This window comes from Nerophis lumbriciformis, linkage group LG10, assembly GCF_033978685.3.
Source record: "Nerophis lumbriciformis linkage group LG10, RoL_Nlum_v2.1, whole genome shotgun sequence".
NCBI lineage: Eukaryota > Metazoa > Chordata > Actinopteri > Syngnathiformes > Syngnathidae > Nerophis > Nerophis lumbriciformis.
Genome location: NC_084557.2, coordinates 35,466,692 through 35,490,211, shown reverse-complemented (window position 1 = coordinate 35,490,211; position 23,520 = coordinate 35,466,692). Strand labels below are relative to the sequence as shown.

Here is a 23,520-nt window from a genome sequence, read left to right as displayed (position 1 = left end):
AGATCAACATGAAGACGATGCCTGCTGTGATGTTCAGACTGCTCACCGGACAAGAGACGCCTTCTTACATCTGATAAGACATTGATTAGTGATGAGCAAAGTTTTATTTTTCTATCATTTCAATGTCATTCTGTTGCAATGCTGTAAAGAACATCCAGTTCTCATTTTCAGGTTTAATGTTGACTGTACATGATTCATAATGGCCTTACAATGTGGATACTCGGCCTGTTGTGCTGTGTGTGTGCGTGCGCGAGTGTTTGTGTGTGTGTTTGGAAGAGAACTAGCTTTATGGTCACTTTTATTTTCTTATGAGGAGATATAATAAGTGCATTTATATTTTAGTTAGTCATTTTTATAGCTTCTATGTACTTCTACTGTAAATACTCTGGATTCCTCAAGGAGTGGATTAGAAAGGCCATATTACTCTTAACAGTATATGCATGTTATAATGAAGTGTTACTGACCAGGGCATTGGTGATGTTCTATTACGGTACGTATTAAAAGCAAGTTATGTATCACACTGTATAAAGTCACTCAACGTGTGCGTATGACAGAGATGCTGAAGGCCAAAGACATCGCTTCATTTTAAATGCAGTACACAAGATCATAACCTTTACCAGAGCGTACAAGAATGTATCAACATGTACATGAAAGAATGAATGTATTGGTGTAACACAAATAATACAATCTCACTGCTTACTGATTGTTGTTGACTTTTATTTTAACATGTTGCCCTACAGAAAGTCCAGTAAAAATAATAATGTACCGGTAGGTCAATGTCAGACTAGTTATAATAAATATGTGTTCATTTACACTACGGTGTATGGATCCCATACAAAATATTGTGATTACCAGTACGCCTAATCACACAAAACATACAAATATGAATAATAAACAATGCCTCTGTAACTCATTCAGATCTTCAAGTATTGACCGGAAAAGTTGCAGAGAGGGACTCATATATGATCCTGAAAGAAAAAAACAAATGATATCAAGTCAATTACTGTAATAATTATTATTTACACCTCCACAATATATTCAGTGATGATGGTATACAATACAATACACTGGCTATATAATGTTTCTTATTGTGGTTGTAGTTTACAGTAGTAAACAATGAAACACCTTTTTAATGTTTTAGTTACATGAGCAAGGGAGCTATTATAGTGGAACCTGTCCATCAGTCAAAGCCCTTTGGATTTGACTGATGGTGACGTCAACATACTGTATGTGGTTGTCAACATAACCGTGATCGAAACCGGCCATTAGTGCACATACTTGTGACTTTCGCCAAAGAAATAAGGAGAATGGCCGATAAAAAATGTGTGAAAATATGTCAGTTTTTTTTCAACCATCCACCCATCCATCCATTTTTCTACCGCTTGTCCCCCTCGGGGTCTCGGGGGTTGCTGGAGCCTATCCCAGCTTGTGCATATTTTTCTGTTTTCATATATTTTATATTCTTAACTAATGTAGCTGCTCCAGTAATTGAGCTTTTATACAGCACATATGGTCTAGTGGCAAACAACAGGAAGTCACTGCCATGTATGTTAAAGTTAAAAAAAGTTAAAGTGCCAACTCTGCATTTGACCCATCCCCATGTTCAACGTTCCCTCTAAGGTGCGCGCCTGTGCAATTGCGCACTGCTCAAGCGTCCTCTGCGCATGGCAAATCTATGCCACGCATAAAATCTAATAAAAAAATAAGCGCATAACAATTTTCGACACACGGACACGACAGAGAAAACAGTTTTCGTCATCATTGTTCAAATATTGTAACGTCTGTCGATACGCTTTGAGGACATGAATTCCATCCATCACTTTACTGAGCAAAACTCTTTATTGTCGGCCATAAACACATCACCAAAACATTAGTAAAAAAAATTATATCTAGCAAAACTGGTCATTTTCTGCAGTACAAACCAGACCAAAAGCAACTTTGTTATATCAACAGCAGCCGCTCGCTCTTTCTCACTTGCGCCAACACATGCACATATGGTACTTAGCCAGTGATGCGTTTACAGCCACACAAAAAGTCGGACAACTCCAACACCACACATAAAGTGTAATTCCAAGTCGTTACACTATGATTTACCAATCAAATGTGTGCTTATTCTAGTGTCATTTATTAGGAATCTTAATTTATAAATATCAATCATGAAATGCGGTTAGTATATTAAATAAATACTAATAAAAACATATTTTTTACAAACAGGAAGTTGCAGGAATGTACACATGATCCCCTGCTTACATCTCATTGTGCAACATGTGAATGTTTTAATGGGAACTAAATGCAATGTCTGAAAGGGGTACAAGTTATTTCCAAAGCAGGACCTCCACCCAGACAAACAACACAAGTACACAGTTCATGAAAAACAATATTTTTTGTCATTGTAAGTGGGCCTAAACACTTAGAAAATAACCTCATAAAAATGACTGCTGTCATTTCATTATAATAATAAGAGAATGTTGTCTGTCTATCTGTGTTGGCCCTGCGATGAGGTGGGGACTTGTCCAGGGTGTACCCAGCCTTCCGCCCGAAGGCAGCTGAGATAGGCTCCAGCACCCCCCGCGACCCAGAAAGGGACAAGCGGTAGAAAATGGATGGATGGATGGAGATTGAACTTGTTATTTAGTCAGGTTTGGGACAGGTGTGCTGCTGGTGTAGCCACAGTGTGCACGTCTGATGTTGCTCACATGGGCTCCACTGAATGCTCAGGGAGTTTTTGCGTTTGCTCACACACATGAAAAATTAGAGGGAACATTGCCCATGTTCACCCCCTGGGAGGTGAGGGGAGCAGTGAGCAGCAGCGTGCGCCGCGCTCGGGAATCATTTGGTGATTTAACCCACAATTCCAACCCTTGATGCTGAGTGCCAAGCAGGGAGGTAATGGGTCCCATTTTTATAGTCTTTGGTATGACTCTGAGTTTGAACTCACAACCTTCCAGTCTCAGGGTGGACACTCTAACCACAAGGCCACTTAAGTAGTCAGAGGAACATGGTGGACCACAACTTGATGATTTGGTTCACTTAAGTGAGACCACTTTAAGGAGTTTCCATTGTATAGCATACACTGTTCAGTACAGTACAAATTGATTCTCAAACGGCAATACGAGTACCACTGGTTACGCGGGGCCCCATCTATTGGTAGTCAGGTACACCAGTTTATTCTATAAAATAAGGACTGCAATTCATTTAGCTTTTGTCTTCATGAATATGCAGAATATATGATTGTGGAAGTCGCTTCCTAGCGGTTCCGCTGATCCCACACGTCACAGGAGATCGGCGTCCAAAGTTGAACAAAGTTTTAATATACATCAATAGTTTTGCGCTATTTGACTTTCAGTCTTTCCAGAGTCTCTCCAACTCTCCCACCCCTCCTGCTCCCGGCCGCTTACTGTTAAAGACAACAGATGATTAGATTAACACGTACCACCTGTGAAATCTAATCACCTGCCAGCTGTGTCTCGCCGTCAGCATTGCCACGCCCCCGTCTGATGGTGCTCTGTCCTCAGCACCATGGACAGAGGCGGTGACTTTTGCTCCTGCAGGCAGCGCTGGCTACATCTCCCTCCACAATAATAAATATATCAGAACGCTCACAATACCGAGAGAAGAAGATGCAAATATAATCATGTAGCGCTGGCAATGTGATTTATCAAGACTAAAATTGTTCGGCCGCCGCTATTTTGCCTCTATATTTAGCAGGTCTTAGTAAATCAGGCCCATGGTGTACACAGTTTGAGAACCTTTGCATTACAGTATATTTTTTATGGTTTCATTAACCACATCAAGTTCAACTTAATTAGCACATTTTAAATGATGAAGCACTTACACTGACCTCGGTGACCCTTGTGGACGAGTGTGGTAAAACCGTTATTTCATCAAGGAAGGCTGGATTCAGATAAGTCTCCCCATTAGAAATGTCTTCATCTTCACAACTGTCAACACAATCGCTGAAAGCCTCTTTCATCTTCTCAGGCAACATGAAGCTCAGTATCACCACAAGAAGCCCGATGACGGCGCACAGCAAACCTGCAGAGTAGTTGAGGTAGTAGAAATCCAACAAGTCTTGTGAAAAATGCAAGAAAGGGGCTTTAACACTTACCGGTGGCGAGAGCAAGCCAGAAAGAAAGGCTGTATTGAGTTTCAAAGGAGGCTGTTCCGATGGAGAAAACACACTGTGGTGCAAGCGTGATTGCGCTGAAGGCGGCCATGGAGGTGAAGATGAAGGTGGCTGTAGCCAACATCATGTAGCCGGCGTACAAAATGACCGGCATTGAGAAAAGGATGTTGGCCAGCATCCAACAGCAAAACGCAGTCCTGGTGGGAGTGTTCAGTTCATTTCTGCGACATGATGATCATGTTATTAATCAACTATTATTTACCAGAGCGTGGCAGACGCGTATCGTCCTGACTGTCTGTAATGGAAAATGAGGCCGCACGGGCTGCGCAGAGTGAACTTCTCTGCAATGTACAGGATGGGGTTAGGTAGACCTTTCTGCAAGGCTTCCTCGTACTCCTCCTCAATGTCGTCACGCCAGGTAAACATCTCGTTGTAGTCAATTGTCTCGTTGAACTGGACGACAGGATTCCCTGCAGAGGCAAATGTTCATGTTTGCATCATGGCCACTGCTGTGATTGACAGTGATGTAGCTGGTAATGTAATCTTCCAACAGATTACCTTGTGAGATACTAAGATATTCAAAAAATCAATCAATCAATCAATGTTTACTTATATAGCCCTAAATCACGAGTGTCTCAAAGGGCTGCACAAGCCACAACGACATCCTCGGCTCAGATCCCACATCAGGGCAAGGAAAAACTCAACCCAATGGGCGACCGGTGCAATGGACGTCAAGTGGATCTAGCATAATATTGTGAGAGTCCGGTCCATAGTGGATCTAACATAACAGTGAGAGTCCAGTCCATAGTGGATCTAACATAATGGTGTGAGAGTGCAGTCCATAGTGGATGTAACATAATATTGTGAGAGTCCAGTCAATAGTGGATCTAACATAATATTGTGAGAGTTCAGTCCATAGCGGATCTAGCATAATATTGTGAGAGTCCAGTCCATAGTGGATCTAACATAATATTGTGAGAGTCCTGTCCATAGTGGATCTAACATAATATTGTGAGAGTTCAGTCCATAGCGGATCTAGCATAATATTGTGAGAGTCCAGTCCATAGCGGATCTAGCATAATATTGTGAGAGTTCAGTCCATTGTGGATCTAACATAATAGTGTGAGTCCAGTCCATAGTGGATCTAGCATAATATTGTGAGAGTCCGGTCCATAGTGGATCTAACATAATAGTGTGAGAGTCCAGTCCATAGTGGATCTAACATAATAGTGAGAGTCCAGTCCATAGTGGATCTAACATAATAGTGAAAGTACAGTCCATAGTGGATCTAACATAATAGTGAGAGTCCAGTTCATAGTGGATCTAACATATTGGTGTGAGAGTCCAGTCCATAGTGGATATAACATAATATTGTGAGAGTCCAGTCCACAGTGGATCTAGCATAATATTGTGAGAGTCCAGTCCATAGTGGATCTAACATAATAGTGTGAGAGTCCAGTCCATAGTGGATCTAGCATAATATTGTGAGAGTCCGGTCCATAGTGGATCTAGCATAATATTGTGAGAGTGGGGTCCATAGTGGATCTAGCATAATATTGTGAGAGTCCGGTCCATAGTGGATCTAACATAATGGTGTGAGAGTCTAGTCCATAGTGGATCTAACATAATATTATGAGAGTTCAGTCCATAGCGGATCTAGCATAATATTGTGAGATTTTCGTCTATAGTGGATCTAACATAATAGTGTGAGTCCAGTCCATAGTGGATCTAGCATAATATTGTGAGAGTCCGGTCCATAGTGGATCTAACATAATATTGTGAGAGTCCAGTCCATAGTGAATCTAGCATAATATTGTGAGAGTCCAGCCCATAGTGGATATAACATAATAGTGTGAGAGTCCAGTCCATAGTGGATCTAGCATAATATTGTGAGAGTCCAGTCCATAGTGGATCTAGCATAATAGTGTGAGAGTCCAGTCCATAGTGGATCTAACATAATAGTGAGAGTTCGGTCCATAGTGGATCTTACATAATAGTGAGAGTCCAGTCCATAGTGGGGCCAGCAGGAAACCATCCCGAGCGGAGACAGGTCAGCAGCGCAGAGACGTCCCCAACTGATGCACAGACGAGCGGTCCACCCCGGGTCCCGACTTTGGACAGCCAGCACTTCATCCGTGGCCACCGAACCGAAATAATATACAGTAGTATTGCGCCGCTGGAATAGATAGCTGACAACTGGTACTCTAATCGCTGGCTGACAACTGGTGCTCGAATTGCTAGCTGACAACGTGTGCGCTAATCGCTTGCTGGCAATGTATGCTCTTGTTTTTAGCTGACTGGTGCGCTAATCGCTAGTTTGTAACTACAGTGCTAATTACTTGCTGACAACTGGTGCTCTAATTGTGAGCTGATAATCGGTGCGCTAATCACTAGCTGACAACTGGTGCTCGAATTGCTAGCTGACAACTTGTGCGCTAATCGCTTTCTGGCAATGTATGCTCTTGTTGTTAGCTGACTGGTGCGCTAATCGCTAGTTTGTAACTACAGTGCTTATTACTTGCTGACAACTAGTGCTCTAATTGTGAGCTGATAATCGGTGCGCTAATCACTAGCTGACAACTGGTACTCTAATCGCTAGCTGGCAACGAACGCACTAATTGCTTAATCACAACTGGTGCTCTAATCCCTAGATGACCCCTAGCTTGCAACTGATGCAGTAATCGCTACCAGGCAACTAGATCGCTAATCGCTAGCTGGCAGCTTTCGCCGCGAATTGCTCGCTGGCAGCTGGCGCGGTAATTACTACCAGGCAACTAGGGCTGCAACAACTAATCGATTAAATCGATTAAAATCGATTAAAATCGATTATAAAAATAGTTGGCGATTAATTTAGTCATCGATTCGTTGGATATATGCTCTGCGTAATAATATAGTATAGCGCCGCTGATAGCGATCTGACAGCTAGCTCATTAATGGCTAGCTGGTAACAGGCATGCTAATCGCAACAATAGCACTAATTGCTAGCCGGCAGCTTGCACCGCTAATCACTAGCTGGAAATCACTACCAGGCAACGAGAGCACGGATAGCTAGCTATCTAAATGCTAAAATGACTACAGTAATATAATTTTTTTTAAATGTTTTTATATCAAATCTGCATGGTTCAGTGAGTAGGGGGTATAACATTTTGTTATGAACTGGTCCTAAAGGTACCTTGTTGTTGTGCAATACTTAGATATTCAAATTATATAATACAGCGCTGCTATTACCTAGCTGGAAACTAGCGCGCTGGACGCTAACTGTGACAGATATGACTAAAGTCGGAAGCTTTGACTTACCTTTTAGTGTAACATTAATGCCGTACAGTCCGACATGTAAGCCAATCTCCGCATGAACCACTGCATTGCTGAAAGACTTGTAGGTGGCATTTGTGGTCATCCGGGCCTCGGCCCAGTTGTCAGTAAAGTTGAGTGCTGCAGAGAAAAGGAGGGAGAAATGTTGTCGATGAGATGTGAGTGCGTAAAAAGTGAGCTTCTAATGAAAAATATATATACACTTACCCACAATTACAGCACCTACAAACAAGCTCACAATGATCCTCAGCATCCAGAAAAGCCTCTGTAGAAAAAAGAGAAAGCATAAGTTAGACCAGTGGTTCTTAACCTTGTTGGAAGTACCGAACCCCACCAGTTTCATATGCGCATTCACCGAACCCTTCTTTAGTGAAAAATAAAAACCTTTTTTTTTTCAAATTCAAGACAAAGTTATATGTTTTTGGTAACACTTTAGTATTAGGAACATATTCTAAGTAACACAGACTTAATTTAGAGTTATTTGGACAGTAGGGGAACATATTCTTAGTAATAAAGACTTAATTTAGAGTTACTTGGTTATGGTTAGGGTCAGGGTTAGAGGGTTAGGGTCAGGATTAGAGGGTTATGGTTATAATAAGGCCATGCCGAATAAGGCATTTAGGGATGTCCCGATCCGATATTTGGATCGGATCGGCCGCCGATATTTGCAAAAAAATGCGTATCGGCAAGGCATGGGAAAATGCCGATCCAGATCCAGTTTAAAAAAACAAACTCCGGCCGGTGTTTTCCAACGCACCGATTTAAATAATACATTCCACTTTTCTGCTGCTCCCTAATTTCCGTTCCGCATTTTCCAGCACACCTTCAACACATCCACGTCTGTGGATTCTCACGCATATGCTTTTAGCTGCTGGCATTACACGACAGGCTCTTCTCACTCTTTCCTGTGTCTCCCTCTCACAGACAGCAAGCGCACCTTCTTACACACGTCACATACTCTCACGTCACATACTGTCACGTCATACGTCACATACTCTCACGACATACGTCACATACGTATACGTCCTCTCCCAGCAGAGAGGTAGCAGCATGGCTAACGTTAGCTGTGATGCTAGCGCAGCCGTGCGAGAAACGCTCCCTCTAAGGTGCGCGCCTGTGCAATTGCGCACTGCTCAAGCGTCCTCTGCGCACGGCAAAAAAATAAATGAATAAAAAATAAGCGCATAACAATTTTCGACACACGGACACGACAGAGAAAACAGTTTTCGTCATCATTGTTCAAATATTGTAACGTCTGTCGAGACGCTTATCTCCATTCGGTGCCACACGTCCACACCATCAAAATGCCGAGGCAAACATTTCCACATCAACACCGTATGAAAAAAATAGTGATTTTTTTAATTGTGATTTCCTTCTCTGCATGAAAGTTTAAAAGTAGCATATATTAATGCAGTATGAAGAAGAATGTTTTAATGTAGACACATAAAATCATCATACTGCTGTGATTATATGCATCAAGTGTTCATTCAAGGCTAAGGCAAAATATCCAGATATATATCGTGTATCGCAATATGGCCTTAAAATATCGCAATATTAAAAAAAGGCCATATCGCCCAGCCCTAGTTCAATGATGCCATTTCTGTTTGTCATGTATAATTTTGTCTATTTTGTGTTTATCCTTGAATAAACAGGTCAGTTTCTTGTTACCAACCATTGTGTATTATTCATACTCCCCTAATTCAGCTGGCTAGTTGTTATCAAGAGTACTAAAACCCTTTTCAACATGATTCTGACAACTAAGTAGGCTAAATAACTTTAAACTTTAATACATGCTCGGATAGGCCAGTATCGGTCAGTATCGGTATCGGATCGGAAGTGCAAAAACAATATCGGTATCGGATCGGAAGTGCAAAAACCTGGATCCGGACATCCCTAAAGGCATTAATAAGTACTTAATAATGACTAGTTAAGAGCCAATATGTTACTAATTTGCATGTTAATAAGCAACTAATTAATGGTGAATATGTTCCCCATACTAAAGTGTTACCATGTTTTTTTTTACTGGTGCATAAAATGAACCGTGCATGAACATCACCTTGTTCAAAGAACAAAACTAACAGTGCATAAACTCACAACAAATTACACACCTGCAAATCAGTCAGCTGTTGCCGTATCCGTAATACGCCGATAGGGAGAAGTTTGTATTTACACGATGAGTCGGGTGTGTTTTGACCTCCGCCGAACCCCTGAGCCCGACTCACCGAACCCCTAGGGTTCGATCGAACCCAGGTTAAGAACCACTGGGTTAGACAGTAACAATTTGCATCGTAAACTCCCAGCAAATAACTAGCTAATAATTGCATTACTTTCACAGTAACATTATCAGTAATTTACTGTGAAATATATCTTTACAACGATATGTTGTAATTTCACAAACGTATTTTTATCGTTAATTACACTCTCAGTATATAACAGCATACCGCTACCTACTGTAAAAATGTGTGTAACGTAGTCTACGGAACCCCTTAAGATCTTTGCGCGAGTCCGCCATTGTAGTTATAGTCAACAAATGAAGTGAAGTGTGAAGTGAATTATATTTATATAGCGCTTTTCTCTAATGACTCAAAGCACTTTACATTGTGAAACCCAATATCTAAGTTACATTTAAACCAGTGTGGGTGACGCTGGGAACAGGTGGGTGAAGTGTCTTGCCCAAGGACACAACGGCAGTGACTAGGATGGCAGAAGCAGGGATCGAACCTGGAACCCTCAAGTTGCTGGCACGGCCATTCTACCAACCGAGCTATACCGCTTCTTTTTCTCCATCCTCTTGTTGTGGGGCAGACTGGCTCGTACATGCACATGCATCCTCGGTTGTTGACATTTCTAATACAAAGTAGCGTATAGTTGGAACTTGTATGCGTCAGTAAGCGCTAAAAACGACAACATGCCTAACGGGGTGAAGGCGCAGTCACAGTGGAGGCGCGTAAATAAGGTGCATCTGGTCAGAAAACGGTTTGAAGACTGTCTGTAACACATAATCTGTGCAAAATTTGGACCAAAAACCATCTTTACATGTTATGTAGACCACAAGGAAGTGTTTTAAATATAGAAAAAAAATATCTAAACATGACCCTTTTAAGAGACAAATTAGTTTCTATTTACAGTAATTTGTTGTGATATTACAGAGGATATTACAGTATTTTACTGTGCAAGAACAAGTTAATTGCTGTGAAATAAAAGGATGTCTTATTTTTCCCAGTCATTTTTTGTAATTTTACAGTAAATTTAGATTACATTATTTTACTATCAAAAATAAGGTTAAATGCTGTGAAATCCTGGTACAACTGTTTACAGTGTATGTTCAACAATGACAATATTGTTATTTTAGAATAGGATGGACTAGTGGTGCGTGATATAGACGATAAGCAATATAAATTATATAAATTTGGCAGACGATGGGGCTTCTAATTATATCGTTATATCGTGATAATGCATGTTGATGACCGTGATACGTGAACGAACGCGTACTCAACGCAATGTAGCATTCGAGCTGGCAGCCAATGACCTTTCACAGTGCAAAGCCACTACTAAGTCAACAATCCTCGCCTCTATGGCCACAAATAAACCGTTTCTTACAAGTATCATTACTGGAGAACGAGGAATAGCTAAATATGCTACACTACCCACTGTAAGATGATAAGCTATAAATCAATTTAATTCAAACAAAGGTGGGCACATCAATAAAAATATTGACAGTAATGATACCAAGTATAATATCAATATTTGTGTTACATTCCGGTGTAGCAAAGGTTGAAATGCGTCACGGTAGTGTTGGTCTTGATCCGAGAATACGAAGACGGCAGGAGAAGTGCAGGTAAAAAGTATTTAATAACAGAAAAATGTAGTGCAACAGGGAAGTGCACAAAAAGGCAAAAACAGATACAAGCATGGGGAAAGCTATGCTGCATGGTGGTTCAATTCTCAAAGCAAAAACACCGATCCATATAAAGCATCCTGATTTTCCACAAGGGAACAGGTGTTTCCTGATTGCCAATCAGGGACAAGTGAGGAAACCAGCTGGGCTGGAGAATAGCTAGCAAAAGGTGACATTAAGTCAAACTGAAATTGAGCGCAAAGAAAACAAAACAAAACAAAACAAAGGAATATAAATAAGCAAAGTGCCAAACCTGTCATGACAAATCATGACAATTTGGTCGATACCACATTGGTAAGATCGATATTTTTATTATCAAAAACTAGAGATGTCCGATAATATCGGCCAATAAATGCGTTGAAATGTAATATCGGAAATTATCGGTATCGTTTTTTTTATTATCTGTATCGTTATTTTGTTTGTTTTGTTTTTAATTAAATCAACATAAAAAACACAAGATACACTTACAATTAGTGCTCCAACCCAAAAAAAAAACTCTCCCCCATTTACACTCATTCACACAAAAGGGTTGTTTCTTTCTGTTATTAATATTCTGGTTCCTACATTATATATCAATATGTATCAATACAGTCTGCAAGGGATACAGTCCGTAAGCACACATGATTGTGCGTGCTGCTGGTCCACTAATAGTACTAACCTTTAACAGTTAATTTTACTCATTTTCATTCATTACTAGTTTCAATGTAACTGTTTTTATATTGTTTTACTTTCTTTTTTATTCAAGAAAATGTTTTTAATTTATTTATCTTATTTTATTTTATAATTTCTTTTTAAAAGTACCTTATCTTCACCATACCTGGTTGTCCAAATTAGGCATAATAATGTGTTAATTCCACGACTGTATATATTGGTTGATATCGGTATCGGTTGATATCGGTATCGGTAATTAAAGAGTTGGACAATATCAGAATATCGGATATCGGCAAAAAGCCATTATTGGACATCCCTATCAAAAACATCTTTTGTCATTTTTGTTATCCTTTACAAAGTCAGGAAATAAGTCCCTGGAGACAGGAGGCTTTAAAGGGAAACTGCACTTTATTTTAGAATTGTGTCGATCATTCAGAATCCTTATGAGACACAAGAACACGTACGTATTTTTTTTTTTGCATTCTAATTTGTCATAATTGGCTGGTTTTGGTAATGTGAGCCATCCAGTCTGCCTCTAGACAATACTACATTTACATTCCGTAACCTGTATGATAACCAAGCTGTGGTGACATTGTAATTGTAAGGACGAACATTGAGGAACTGTTTTTTCTAGCGTACTAACACATCACCTTGCTCACAGAGACACCCACAGTGCTACGGCATTAGCAAGAGGAAAGTTAGCTTCTGTATCAGCAGCTGAATCGCTTTTGAGTTTATAATGCACAACGCAATACGATACAGTTGTAATTTCAAGCATAATGTGCTGCATGTATCACTATTACAGGGGCTTATTGGTTGTTTATTTGGTCCAGCTGGCTGGGGACATTTTTTCCAGTTGATTTTGGGTAGGTGGAAAAAAGTTTCTTCCACTGCAGGGTTTGAGAGCACAAACAGTTTCTCTTTCATTGTGATGCAGTTTCTTTGAGCTGTGTCCACATACAATAGCTTTTGCATCGATAATAATATTGTGTGCCGCTCACTGCAGCAGAAGCACTCCAGCTCTTTTGTTGCAACGTTTCTTTCACCATCACTTTGTGCTCGCTTCGCTTCTATAACCGGCAGTTCATCCTCTGTATATTCAGGTTCAAAAAGATAATGTGGTGAATCCTCATTTGTCCAAAAGTAGTCGTCTTTGCGTATATTACAAAGTCTGCCATGATCAGAAAACACATGTTTATTGACGGAAGTAGGAATTGAGTTGATATGGGTAAAGAAATCAATGTGCCCGGCCGGGAAAGAAGTTCCGGTAATGATTAAAATGACCAATATAGTAAATATTGTACATATAACATATTTCTATAAATGTGTCTGTTACCACATTATATATATATATATATATATATATATATATATATATATATATATATATATATATATATATACACACCGCCATTTATATGTATATATTTAAATAAACATTTTGATGGAGGGTTTTAAAGTTTTTTAGACAGCTTTGTGCCAGGATTCTCACTGACAGTTTTTGTTATGTTTTGTTTTTTTCTCTGTTTGTTTTATTTCCTGTCAGCGCTCTTATTTTGGTTCCTTTTCCTGCATGTCTCTCTGAGCGCTTGTTTCCCTCACCTGTACCGGATTGGCAGTCTGGCAAACCTGGTGGCAATTGCCAATCAGGCTCCTATTTATACCTGCCTCTCCCTCCAGTCAGTGCTGGAGTATTACTAGCTGTATGTTGTGGACTGTGAGCTGTTCCTGTATGCTGAACGCTTTCGACTGTTTGCTGTCTCCAGGTCTTCCTGTTTCCTGGTTCCTGTTTGCTGTCTCTAGTTTGCCTGTTTCCTAGTGATGGGTCCGGCAACACCGATGCATCGGCGCATGCGTCGAGCTCATAGAGCAAAACCCTGTGTCGGTGCGCGTACCGCTTTTAAAAAGCGAACTGTCTCGCACTGACGCCTCCTCTGTGCCCTGTGAGCGGGTCTTTTCTACAGCCGGTGAAATAATAACTTAGAAGAGAAATGGTCTAAAATTGAATACGTTGGAAAAAATGTTTTTTTTAAATAAAAATGTGTAAAAAAACAAACAAAACAAAAATCCCAGTCCACAAGCATCCTCATTCACAACACATTCTCTTAGATTTCCATGTTATGATACATGTTCACATTATTTATTGACTGTATCTAAAAAAGATACAAATATATTTTTATTTAAATGAAGATATGAAATAATCCTAAATGAAATACAATGACTTGGTTTATATTATTGTATATACTAGGTCATAAAATCAGTGTCAGTTGAGTCGGTCCATAGGTTGCCTGTAGGGATTTTTAATGTCCAGCAGATGTCAGTATTTAGTGACACAGTATCGACACAGTATCAATACCGTTTTGCAATGTGTCGACGCCTCATCAACCCATCACTACTGTTTCCTGGTTTCTAATTCGTGTTTTCCTTGCATTTTTTGGAGATTAAAATCATGTTTTCCTGCACCAAGCCTGCCATCTCTGCATCTTGGGGTTCGTCACCACCATTTCCTGACACTTTGAAGGCAACAAAGGTGACTACTATTACTGCGATGTTGGCCGCACCTTCCATCCATCCATCCATTTTCTACCGCTTATTCCCTTCGGGGTCGCGGGGGGCGCTGGAGCCTATCTCAGCTACAATCGGGCGGAAGGCGGTGTACACTCTGGACAAGTCGCCACCTCATCGCAGGGCCAAACACAGATAGACAGACAACATTCACACCCACATTCACACACTAGGGCCAATTTAGTGTTGCCAATCAACCTATCCCCAGGTGCATGTCTTTGGAGGTGGGAGGAAGCCGGAGTACCCGGAGGGAACCCAAGTAGTCACGGGGAGAACATGCAAACTCCACACAGAAAGATCCCGAGCCCGGGATTGAACCCAGGACTACTCAGGACCTTCGTATTGTGAGGCAGACGCACTAACCCCTCTGTCACCGGCCGCACCTTGCAAGCGTTTTTTGTGTTTTAAAAAGAAACCTAAAAAACAAAAAAAAGACAGGTTTTTTTGTCTCTTATATTGATTGTGAATACGAAATTCCCCAAAAAGTGCAGTTTCCCTTTAAGGGCAGAAAACATATAATTTTAATCAGAGTATCTTAAACGTGCGCCTTTATAAGAAATAATTTGAATATTTGATTGATATTGTAACAACGCCATACTGTGTTTTTGTATGATTATAGTTTAAATCGAAAATAGAGTCATTCAATGATCTTGAACATTTTAAGTATCAGTATCAGTATTGGTATGGCCAATACTGCCCCTGTAACTACTTGGTATTGGATCAATACCCACATTTTTTCACACACAGAGCGCGCGTATCTCTTCTCCGGCTTGTAACACAAGAAGAATCAGAAGGACGACACCGCAGCGCTCCAATAAAACACACACAGATCTTCTGTTTCTAACCGATACTACATAAAAAAAGAACGTAAAATAACGCAGTAACGCATCATGTAGTAACGGTAACTGAGTTACTGAATATAAAAAATAATTATCTGTATAATTGCACTTGGTATACAGCAGCACTAGTGTGAGGCGTTCCACTTACTGACTTTCCCCGAATTCCAGGCAGGATAAGAAGCACACTGAGCGTGGGCACGAGGAAAAACACAATGACAGTGAGCAGGTGACTACTGAAGATGAAGGAGGTCCTTTGTAGAGGGTAGAAAGGGTAAATGTCATCGTAGAAAGTCATCTTAGCTCCGGTTCTTGTGGCTGCAGACCCAATTAACACAGTTGTAGAAGAGGCAAGAACAATCCAACACATCGTAGCACCCTTACCTAAACCTTGGAAGAGGACGGAGTGTGACTCATGAGGAGACATGCCCCTTTTTTATACGCACAAGGAAGAGGATGCTTTAGAGAAAAGTGGGAAAGAGTTGTGATTAAGAGTGGATAACAATCCCTGGTGGGAAAAACCAGGTCACACGTTGGTGCTGATAAGGAGCGTGACACTTACTGGCTTCGGTCGCACCATCTCTCATCTGCACTTTCAAGCTCCGCACCTGGTAAGCCTGACTCCTCTTCTCATGATCAAATATATACTGTATATATTTTTGGGAGATTCTGATTGGAAATCTGGGGACAAATAAGGGGGTATATAGTTTTTTCTGTCCTGTCGTATAACAGAAAGAGAAAAGACTGCTTAGGCTTTAAATGTTGCCTCCTGCAACACCAATGAATACATTATATGAGCTAAAATCATAGAACAAATTTGAACATAAAACTTAATCTGATTACATTACACTGTTCTTTATGGATATCCTTACAAGCTGTACAGGTAACAAAGCTTTGCATAGATAAGTCTGATAATAAATGTCAGTTTTCTCCACTTCACCTGCACTTTTCAGAAGTTCTCCACGGCTCTTGGCTCCAGACTGAGCTCAGGAGTATCTCCGCATCAATGGGTTTGCGTAAGCATTTTTGGAGTGTTGGTGCAGTGTTTGGCTTGCTGCTCATTGTTGGTGAGTACACACTATTGACTAAGTTAAAAGGTGCAGTTTGCAACAAGAGTACACTATTTTAAACTAAAGCTGTCAAAAATAATGAGCTAACTCATGCGATTAATCACCAAAAAGTAATCGCATGAATCATGTATACACGCAGATTAATCAAACTATTTACTTTGACTGTACATGCTCCTTTATCTTGTGTGCTATTGTATGGTCAGTGATCAGGTCAATGCACGTGTCAGTGCAAAAATTAGTGAGGAGGCTGACTGGCAAATTTCACTCCAATATACGCCCTTTAGATCAAACTGTTACCAAGTTTAGAAATAAATGTAGTGCAATCAAGTGAAACATTAAAAAATGTTCCTATATGACATTCTGTCAACAGAATTGCATTTAGGTCCAAATATTGGGGTATCTAAGTTAATCTATGCAAGCGCATAATAAACTGTGATTAATCATGATTAATCCACATTCAGTAGCAAGTTTAATCTGTTTTAAAAAAAAATATCATTTGACAGCACTACTTTAAACACAACAAAAAATGTGTCTTCTAAAAACGAAGAGATTTTAAAATAAAAAAAGATTCTAGTTGATTTTGGATAGGTGGAAAAAAGTTTATTCTACTGCAGGGTTTGTTAGCACAAACAGTTTCTCTTTCATTGTGATGCAGTTTCTTTGAGCTGTGTCCAGATACAATAGCCTTTGCATCGATAATAATATTGTGTGCCACTCACTGCAGCAGAAGCACTCCATTTATGTCGGCATACCCTGGCAAGCTCCACATTAACCCAGCCAACTCATGCCGGTCCTGACTCTTTTGTTGCAACGTTTCTTTCACCCTCTCTTCGTGCTCGCTTCGCTTCTATCAACAGCAGTTCATCCTCTGTATATTCAGGTTCAAAAAGATAATGTGGTGAATCCTCATTTGTCCAAAAGTAGTCGTCTACGGTCTTTGCCTATATTACAAAGTCTGCCATGATTAGAAAACACACACATAGAGCTACAAACATTATCAAGGACAGCTCCCACCCTGGCTTTGACCTGTTTGACCTGCTGCCCTCAGGAAGACGCTACAGGGTCATCAGGTCTAAGACAAACAGACTCAAGAACAGTTTTTTCCCTAAAGCCATAACCACGGTGAACTGTCATAGGCACCGATTTTATAGTTTAGCACCTCTCTGTGTGCAATTTTGACTTTCCACCCACAATCTGAATGCTTCTGTATATATGTATACAGTATAATATTTATTTCCTGTAAACAACACATTGAACATAAATCGTTCTCAGGACTGGACTGTGCACCTTACAGCTTTTTGCACTATTTTTCTTTTTCTTTTCTTCCTATATTTTGCATATTTTGTAGACTGTCGTACTGATACTGGAGTTACTTTTAATCTCATTGTACCTGTGTATAGTGGCAATAAAAGGCATTGTATTCTATTGTATATGGGCAAAGAAATCAATGTGCCCGGGAAATAAGTTCCGGTAATGATTAAAATGATCAAAATCTATATTATATATGTATATATATATATATATATATATACATACATACATCCATTTTCTACCGCTTGTCCCTTTTGGGGTCGCGGGGGGTGCTGGAGCCTATCTCAGCTGCATTTGGGCAGAAGGTGGAGTACACCCTGGACAAGACGGCACTTCATCACAGGTCTATCTCTCTCTCTCTCTATATATATATATACATATATATAGATGGATGGATGTATATATATATATATATATATACATATACAGTATATATATATATATATATATATAGATGGATGGATGTGTATATATATGTATGTTGTGTATATATATATTTGTGTGTATATATATGTATGTGTATATATATATGTGTGTGTGTATATATATGTATGTGTATATATATATTTATGTGTATATATATGTATGTATATATATATATATATATATGTATGTGTATATATGTATATGTATGTGTGTATATATATATATGTGTGTATATACATATGTATGTGTATATATATATGTATGTGTATGTATATATATGTATGTATATATATATATATATATATATATATATGTGTATATATATGTGTATATATGTATGTGTATATATATATGTATATATATATATATATATATATATGTATGTGTATCAGTGACGTGCGGTGAGGTTGATGGCTGGTGAGGCACTGACTTCATCACAGTCAGATTTACAAACATATGAACCCTAAAGAGTATCTTATTCACCATGTGATTGGCAGCAGTTAACGGGTTATGTTTAAAAGCTCATACCAGCATTCTTCCCTGCTTGGCACTCAGCATCAAGGGTTGGAATTGGGGGTTAAATCACCAAAAATGATTCCCGGGCGTGGCGCCGCTGCTGCCCACTGCTCCCCTCACCTCCCAGGGGGTGAACAAGGGGATGGGTCAAATGCAGAGGACAAATTTCACCACACCTAGTGTGTGTGTGTGTGTGACAATCATTGGTACTTTAACTTAACTTTAACTTTACACATACAAACTGTAGCACACAAAAAAGCACATTTAATAAAAAAACGTTATTATGGTCTTACCTTTACTTATAAATGCGCCGCTGTTGTGCTGGATTAATGAACCCCCTGATGGGAGTGTTATATCAACTAAAGCCCTCACTTCAACTTTCCACGTGCAAGATTGAATCTATTTAAAAAAGTGTAACCGAGGGTTTATAAATGTCGCCTATACTGTATGAAACTACAAAATAACAAACACGGAGGCTCCAGTTTACACGAGGACCACTTTATTTACCTTCTTTCAAAAACCTCCGCAACGTGACATCACTTCCGCTCTTAGCGCCTTCAAAATAAGAGCTCAAGGCATATACTGTATAACAGCGCATAACAGAAACTTAACATCACAAAGAGGAAAGCCCATAAAAATAGGTTACAAAAGTTATTTAATAAGAAGCCAAAAAGTGCAAAAACAATAATGTTCGTGTTGGAGGAGTTGTGAATTAGGTACACCTGCAGTCTGCAGGTGTAGTGTACCTAATGTTGTGGCCCTGCAGTCATTCATAACTCCTCCAACACAAACATTATTGTTTTTGCACTTTTTGGCTTCTTATGAAATAACTTATTTAAATAGATTCAATCTTGCACGTGGAAAGTTTAAGTGTGGGCTTTAGTTGATATAACACTCCCGTCAGGGGTTGCAGTGCATTCTACGGCGGGGGTGCAGGAGGCGAGCCTCAGCCAGTGCGTCTTTTGCAGCCGTTTTATGATCCCTCAGCACAAGAAATACGTTACACACATACAGTTGTTGACAAAATACACTGTACATTATATACCTCAGCTAACTAAACTATGAAAATGTATAATATAATTCATATAGCAATACGGTCTCACTGCACAGCAGACCAGCAGTTAGCCGAGTCCGTCCATGTTGAGGCACTGAGTGACGTGCCTCGACTGGCTGCTGTTCACCGCATTGTCTCTTCTCAGTATTTGAACGGCAAATGTGAAAATTCAGCGATTTTGAATAAAAATAATCTAAAACTGGTGAAGTTAAATGGAAAATAACTTTATAGTATAATCACTGGATACATTTAACAATTTAATATATATTTTTTTCTTTTTACATTTTTTTTCTTTCCATGATGGCAGGTGAGGCCCTGCCTCACCTGCCTCTAGTGACTGCACGTCACTGATGTGTGTATATATATATATATATATATATATATATATATATATATATATATATATATATATACACACCGGCATTTTTTAAGAATTAAACGTATCAAATATATATTCTTTGAGGCTTAATACATCATGTTTATTGACCTCTGAGAAGCCTTTTTGAATGTGTGCTTCTGGTTAAAGACAGTCATATAACAATTTTCAGTCCGTACAGAGAAAGCATAGTTTAACATCAAAACAAAAACTAGTCCTGTTTGCCGCAATCATGTTGCAAATAAACTCAACCATTACCATTTCAACAGGTTCACTTTGTGAAATACCATGGGAGGTCCCTCGCTTCGACGGCTGGTACAATAGTTTAGGGTATCCTAAACGCGGGGCCGTGGGTGAGTACAAAGAAAAGAAAATAAAATTAAATAAAATAGATCCACAAGCACCTGACTTGTGTTCACCTGCAGGAGCGCGCCTCGTGAGGCTCGTACCCGCGCACTTCCGGGATGGAGTCTATCAAGCGGAGCACGAGCCAGTTTTGCCCAATCCGAGACGACTGAGCCGAGTGCTGACCCAGGGTACTTCCGGGTTGCCATCAACGAAGAACCACACCGTGCTGTCTTTGTTTTTTGGTAAATGGTATATTTTCTATTCATTTTCACTCGTCGTGGAAGTAATGAAGCAATTCAAGTTTGTCCTAGTGTATTAATGTCAAAATTGTCCACATAAAATTGGATTAGCACATATTTTAACGAGCTATTTCCGCCTCCGCTAGGTGGCGATTTTGCTCCTACCATGTTTTAATAATATTAATGTAGTACAGGACAATACCTATTTAACATTATACATCAAAAATACAGTCCCGGAGGTGTTCATCACCGTATTATTTAGCATTATCATATGTATATTTGACTTACATTACATCACTCTGATTTTGTAAATATGAAAGTTGACCAGTAGACACATTTTATAGCATTATCTAAGTCGTTCTGATAGTTACCTCGTAGAAACAAACATTGTTCATACTGTATTAAAAAGGAAAATAGAAACCTCAGTACAGAATGATTGAGGGATAGGACATTCATAAAATAGGTGATTTTTTTTCATTTTTCTTAAATTAGTTTCCTTAAGAAACACTCTTAATGAATACAGTACATACACACAAAGTTCGCACATTTACTGTACAAACATACATGTACATATACATTCACTGTACAAACATACATATACACATACATGTACATATACATTCACTGTACAAACCATACTTGCCAACCCTCCCGAATTTTCCGGGAGACTCCCGAAATTCAGCGCCTCTCCCGAAAACCTCCCGGGACAAATATTCTCCCGAAAATCTCCCGATTTTCAGCCGGAGCTGGAGGGGGCGTGGCCTCCATGCGGACCTGAGTGAGGACAGCCTTTTTTCATGACGGGAGGACAACAGGGTGACAAGAACTAAATCATCCATACTAGAGATACATTGTATTATTATGTTTATCTTACCTAAAAATAAATATATTTACTAATTAAAAAAAACAAAAACGAAATACATTTTTACTATATTTTGCTAAAAACATCAAAATTAATTGTATTTTTATTTGTATTTTTTCTGACTCCTTATTACATCAGCCATATAATTATACATTAAAATAAACACATTTGAAATAATTAATTTTAAATGATCATAATAATTCATTTAAAATGACCATATTTAATTATTAAAATAATTGCTTGTTTATCAACAACTTTAGCATTTTATTCATTACATTTTGAAGCTCTCAGAAGCCAAGTTATGTTATATTCCTTAGTATTTATTTATGTAAGTTTGAAGTATCAATTATATAAACACAGTTTTCTTTGCATATTTTCAGGATGTAGATATATATGTATATATATATATATATATATATATATATATATATATATATATATATGTATGAAATACTTGACTTGGTGAATTCTAGCTGTCAAGAACTCCTCCCCTCTTAACCACGCCCCGCCCCCCACCTCCCGAAATCGGAGGTCTCAAGGTTGGCAAGTATGGTACAAACACATATACACATACTGTGCATATACATTCACTGTACAAACATACATATACACATACATGTACATATACATTCACTGTACAAACATACATATACACATACATGTACATATACATTCACTGTACAAACATACATATACACATACTGTAGATATACATTCACTGTACAAACATACATATACACATACTGTACATATACATTCACTGTACAAACATACATATACACATACATGTACATATACATTCACTGTACAAACATACATATACACATACTGTAGATATACATTCACTGTACAAACATACATATACACATACTGTGCATATACATTCACTGTACAAACATACATATACACATACATGTACATATACATTCACTGTACAAACATACATATACACATACATGTACATATACATTCACTGTACAAACATACATATACACATACTGTAGATATACATTCACTGTACAAACATACATATACACATACTGTACATATACATTCACTGTACAAACATACATATACACATACTGTACATATACATTCACTGTACAAACATACATATACTGTACACATACATGTACATATACATTCACTGTACAAACATACATATACACATACTGTACATATACATTCACTGTACAAACATACATATACACATACTGTACATATACATTCACTGTACAAACATTCATATACTGTACACATACATGTACATATACATTCACTGTACAAACATACATATACATTCACTGTACAAACATACATATACACTTTCTGTACATATACAAGTACATATGCATACATATACTCATGCACATAATCACGTTTTATCAAACATATATTAATGTTGTTGCTCTAGGGCAGGGGTCCCCAAACTACGGCCCGCGGGCCGGATTCGGCCCCCCAGCATCCAAAATCCGGCCCACAGGAAGTCCCAAGTAATTTTTTTTATTTTTATTTAAATTTTTTTAATCTTTCCTTTCTAATCCATTTTCTACCGCGTGTTACTCTTGGTGTCTCCTAGCCGCTCAGGCAAATCATATTGTCTAAAAATGAAGTTTCCCATCGATAACGTGACAATGTTAAATGTTGATGAACATCAATGTTAATTGATTGTTAAATGACAAAACGGATTATAAAGATAATGTATATATTGCATATATACACACACACACACACATATATATATATATATATATATATATATATATATATATATATATATATCCATCCATCCATATATACAGCCTGGCCCTCGGCCAAATTTTTTTAGCCCAATGCGGCCCCCGAGTCAAAAAGTTTGGGGACCCCTGCTCTAGGGGAAACTGGGTAACACACGACACACTGACAAAGCTTAACCTATTGATACTATAAC

The 23,520-nt window shown here is 38.8% G+C and overlaps 3 protein-coding genes across 7 annotated transcripts in view; 2 read left to right on the top strand and 1 right to left on the bottom strand.

Annotated features, from left to right (window-relative positions):
• apba2a (amyloid beta (A4) precursor protein-binding, family A, member 2a) overlaps positions 1 to 816 on the top strand; it is a 39,187-nt gene extending 38,371 nt beyond the window's left edge. For 2 of the 3 annotated variants that reach the window (XM_061969735.2, XM_061969733.2), the window contains exon 12: positions 3 to 812. In XM_061969735.2, coding sequence (XP_061825719.2) covers positions 3 to 74 — 72 coding nt within the window. In that variant the 3' untranslated portion in view covers positions 75 to 812. Of the gene's footprint in view, positions 1 to 2 lie in introns of all 3 variants that reach the window. The other variant, XM_061969734.2, reaches the window with a different exon arrangement.
• On the bottom strand, positions 702 to 20,581 carry duox2 (dual oxidase 2). 3 transcript variants are annotated; one of them, XM_061969736.2, is made up of 10 exons: positions 20,400 to 20,581; positions 15,951 to 16,069; positions 15,773 to 15,847; positions 15,540 to 15,706; positions 7,646 to 7,703; positions 7,424 to 7,558; positions 4,389 to 4,596; positions 4,109 to 4,323; positions 3,836 to 4,035; positions 702 to 968 (listed from the first exon to the last, which is right to left on the bottom strand). In XM_061969736.2, exons 3-10 carry the CDS (start codon positions 15,813 to 15,815, stop codon positions 957 to 959), a joined length of 1,038 nt encoding a protein of 345 aa, XP_061825720.2. In that variant the 5' UTR covers positions 15,816 to 15,847; positions 15,951 to 16,069; positions 20,400 to 20,581; the 3' UTR covers positions 702 to 956. The 3 variants fall into 3 exon arrangements, with proteins under 3 accessions (XP_061825720.2, XP_061825721.2, XP_061825722.2); XM_061969737.2 differs by having other exon boundaries at positions 3,842 to 4,035; XM_061969738.2 differs by lacking the exons at positions 15,540 to 15,706; positions 15,773 to 15,847; positions 15,951 to 16,069.
• Positions 20,290 to 23,520, top strand: part of duox (dual oxidase) — a 33,685-nt gene continuing 30,454 nt past the window's right edge. The window contains exons 1-2 of the mRNA XM_061969739.2: positions 20,290 to 20,494; positions 20,567 to 20,731. Coding sequence (XP_061825723.2) covers positions 20,374 to 20,494; positions 20,567 to 20,731 — 286 coding nt within the window. The 5' untranslated portion in view covers positions 20,290 to 20,373. The remainder of the gene's footprint in view (positions 20,495 to 20,566; positions 20,732 to 23,520) is intronic.

Excerpts from the sequence above, each read along its gene's own strand:
- duox2 (XM_061969736.2), bottom strand. The coding sequence starts at position 15,815 with ATGTCTCCTCATGAGTCACACTCCGTCCTCTTCCAAGGTTTAG. Across the intron at positions 4,597-7,423 it reads CATTAATGTTACACTAAAAG|GGAATCCTGTCGTCCAGTTC; the intron begins GTAAGTCAAAGC and ends TTGCCTCTGCAG. Across the intron at positions 4,036-4,108 it reads CTGGCTTGCTCTCGCCACCG|GTTTGCTGTGCGCCGTCATC; the intron begins GTAAGTGTTAAA and ends ACTACTCTGCAG.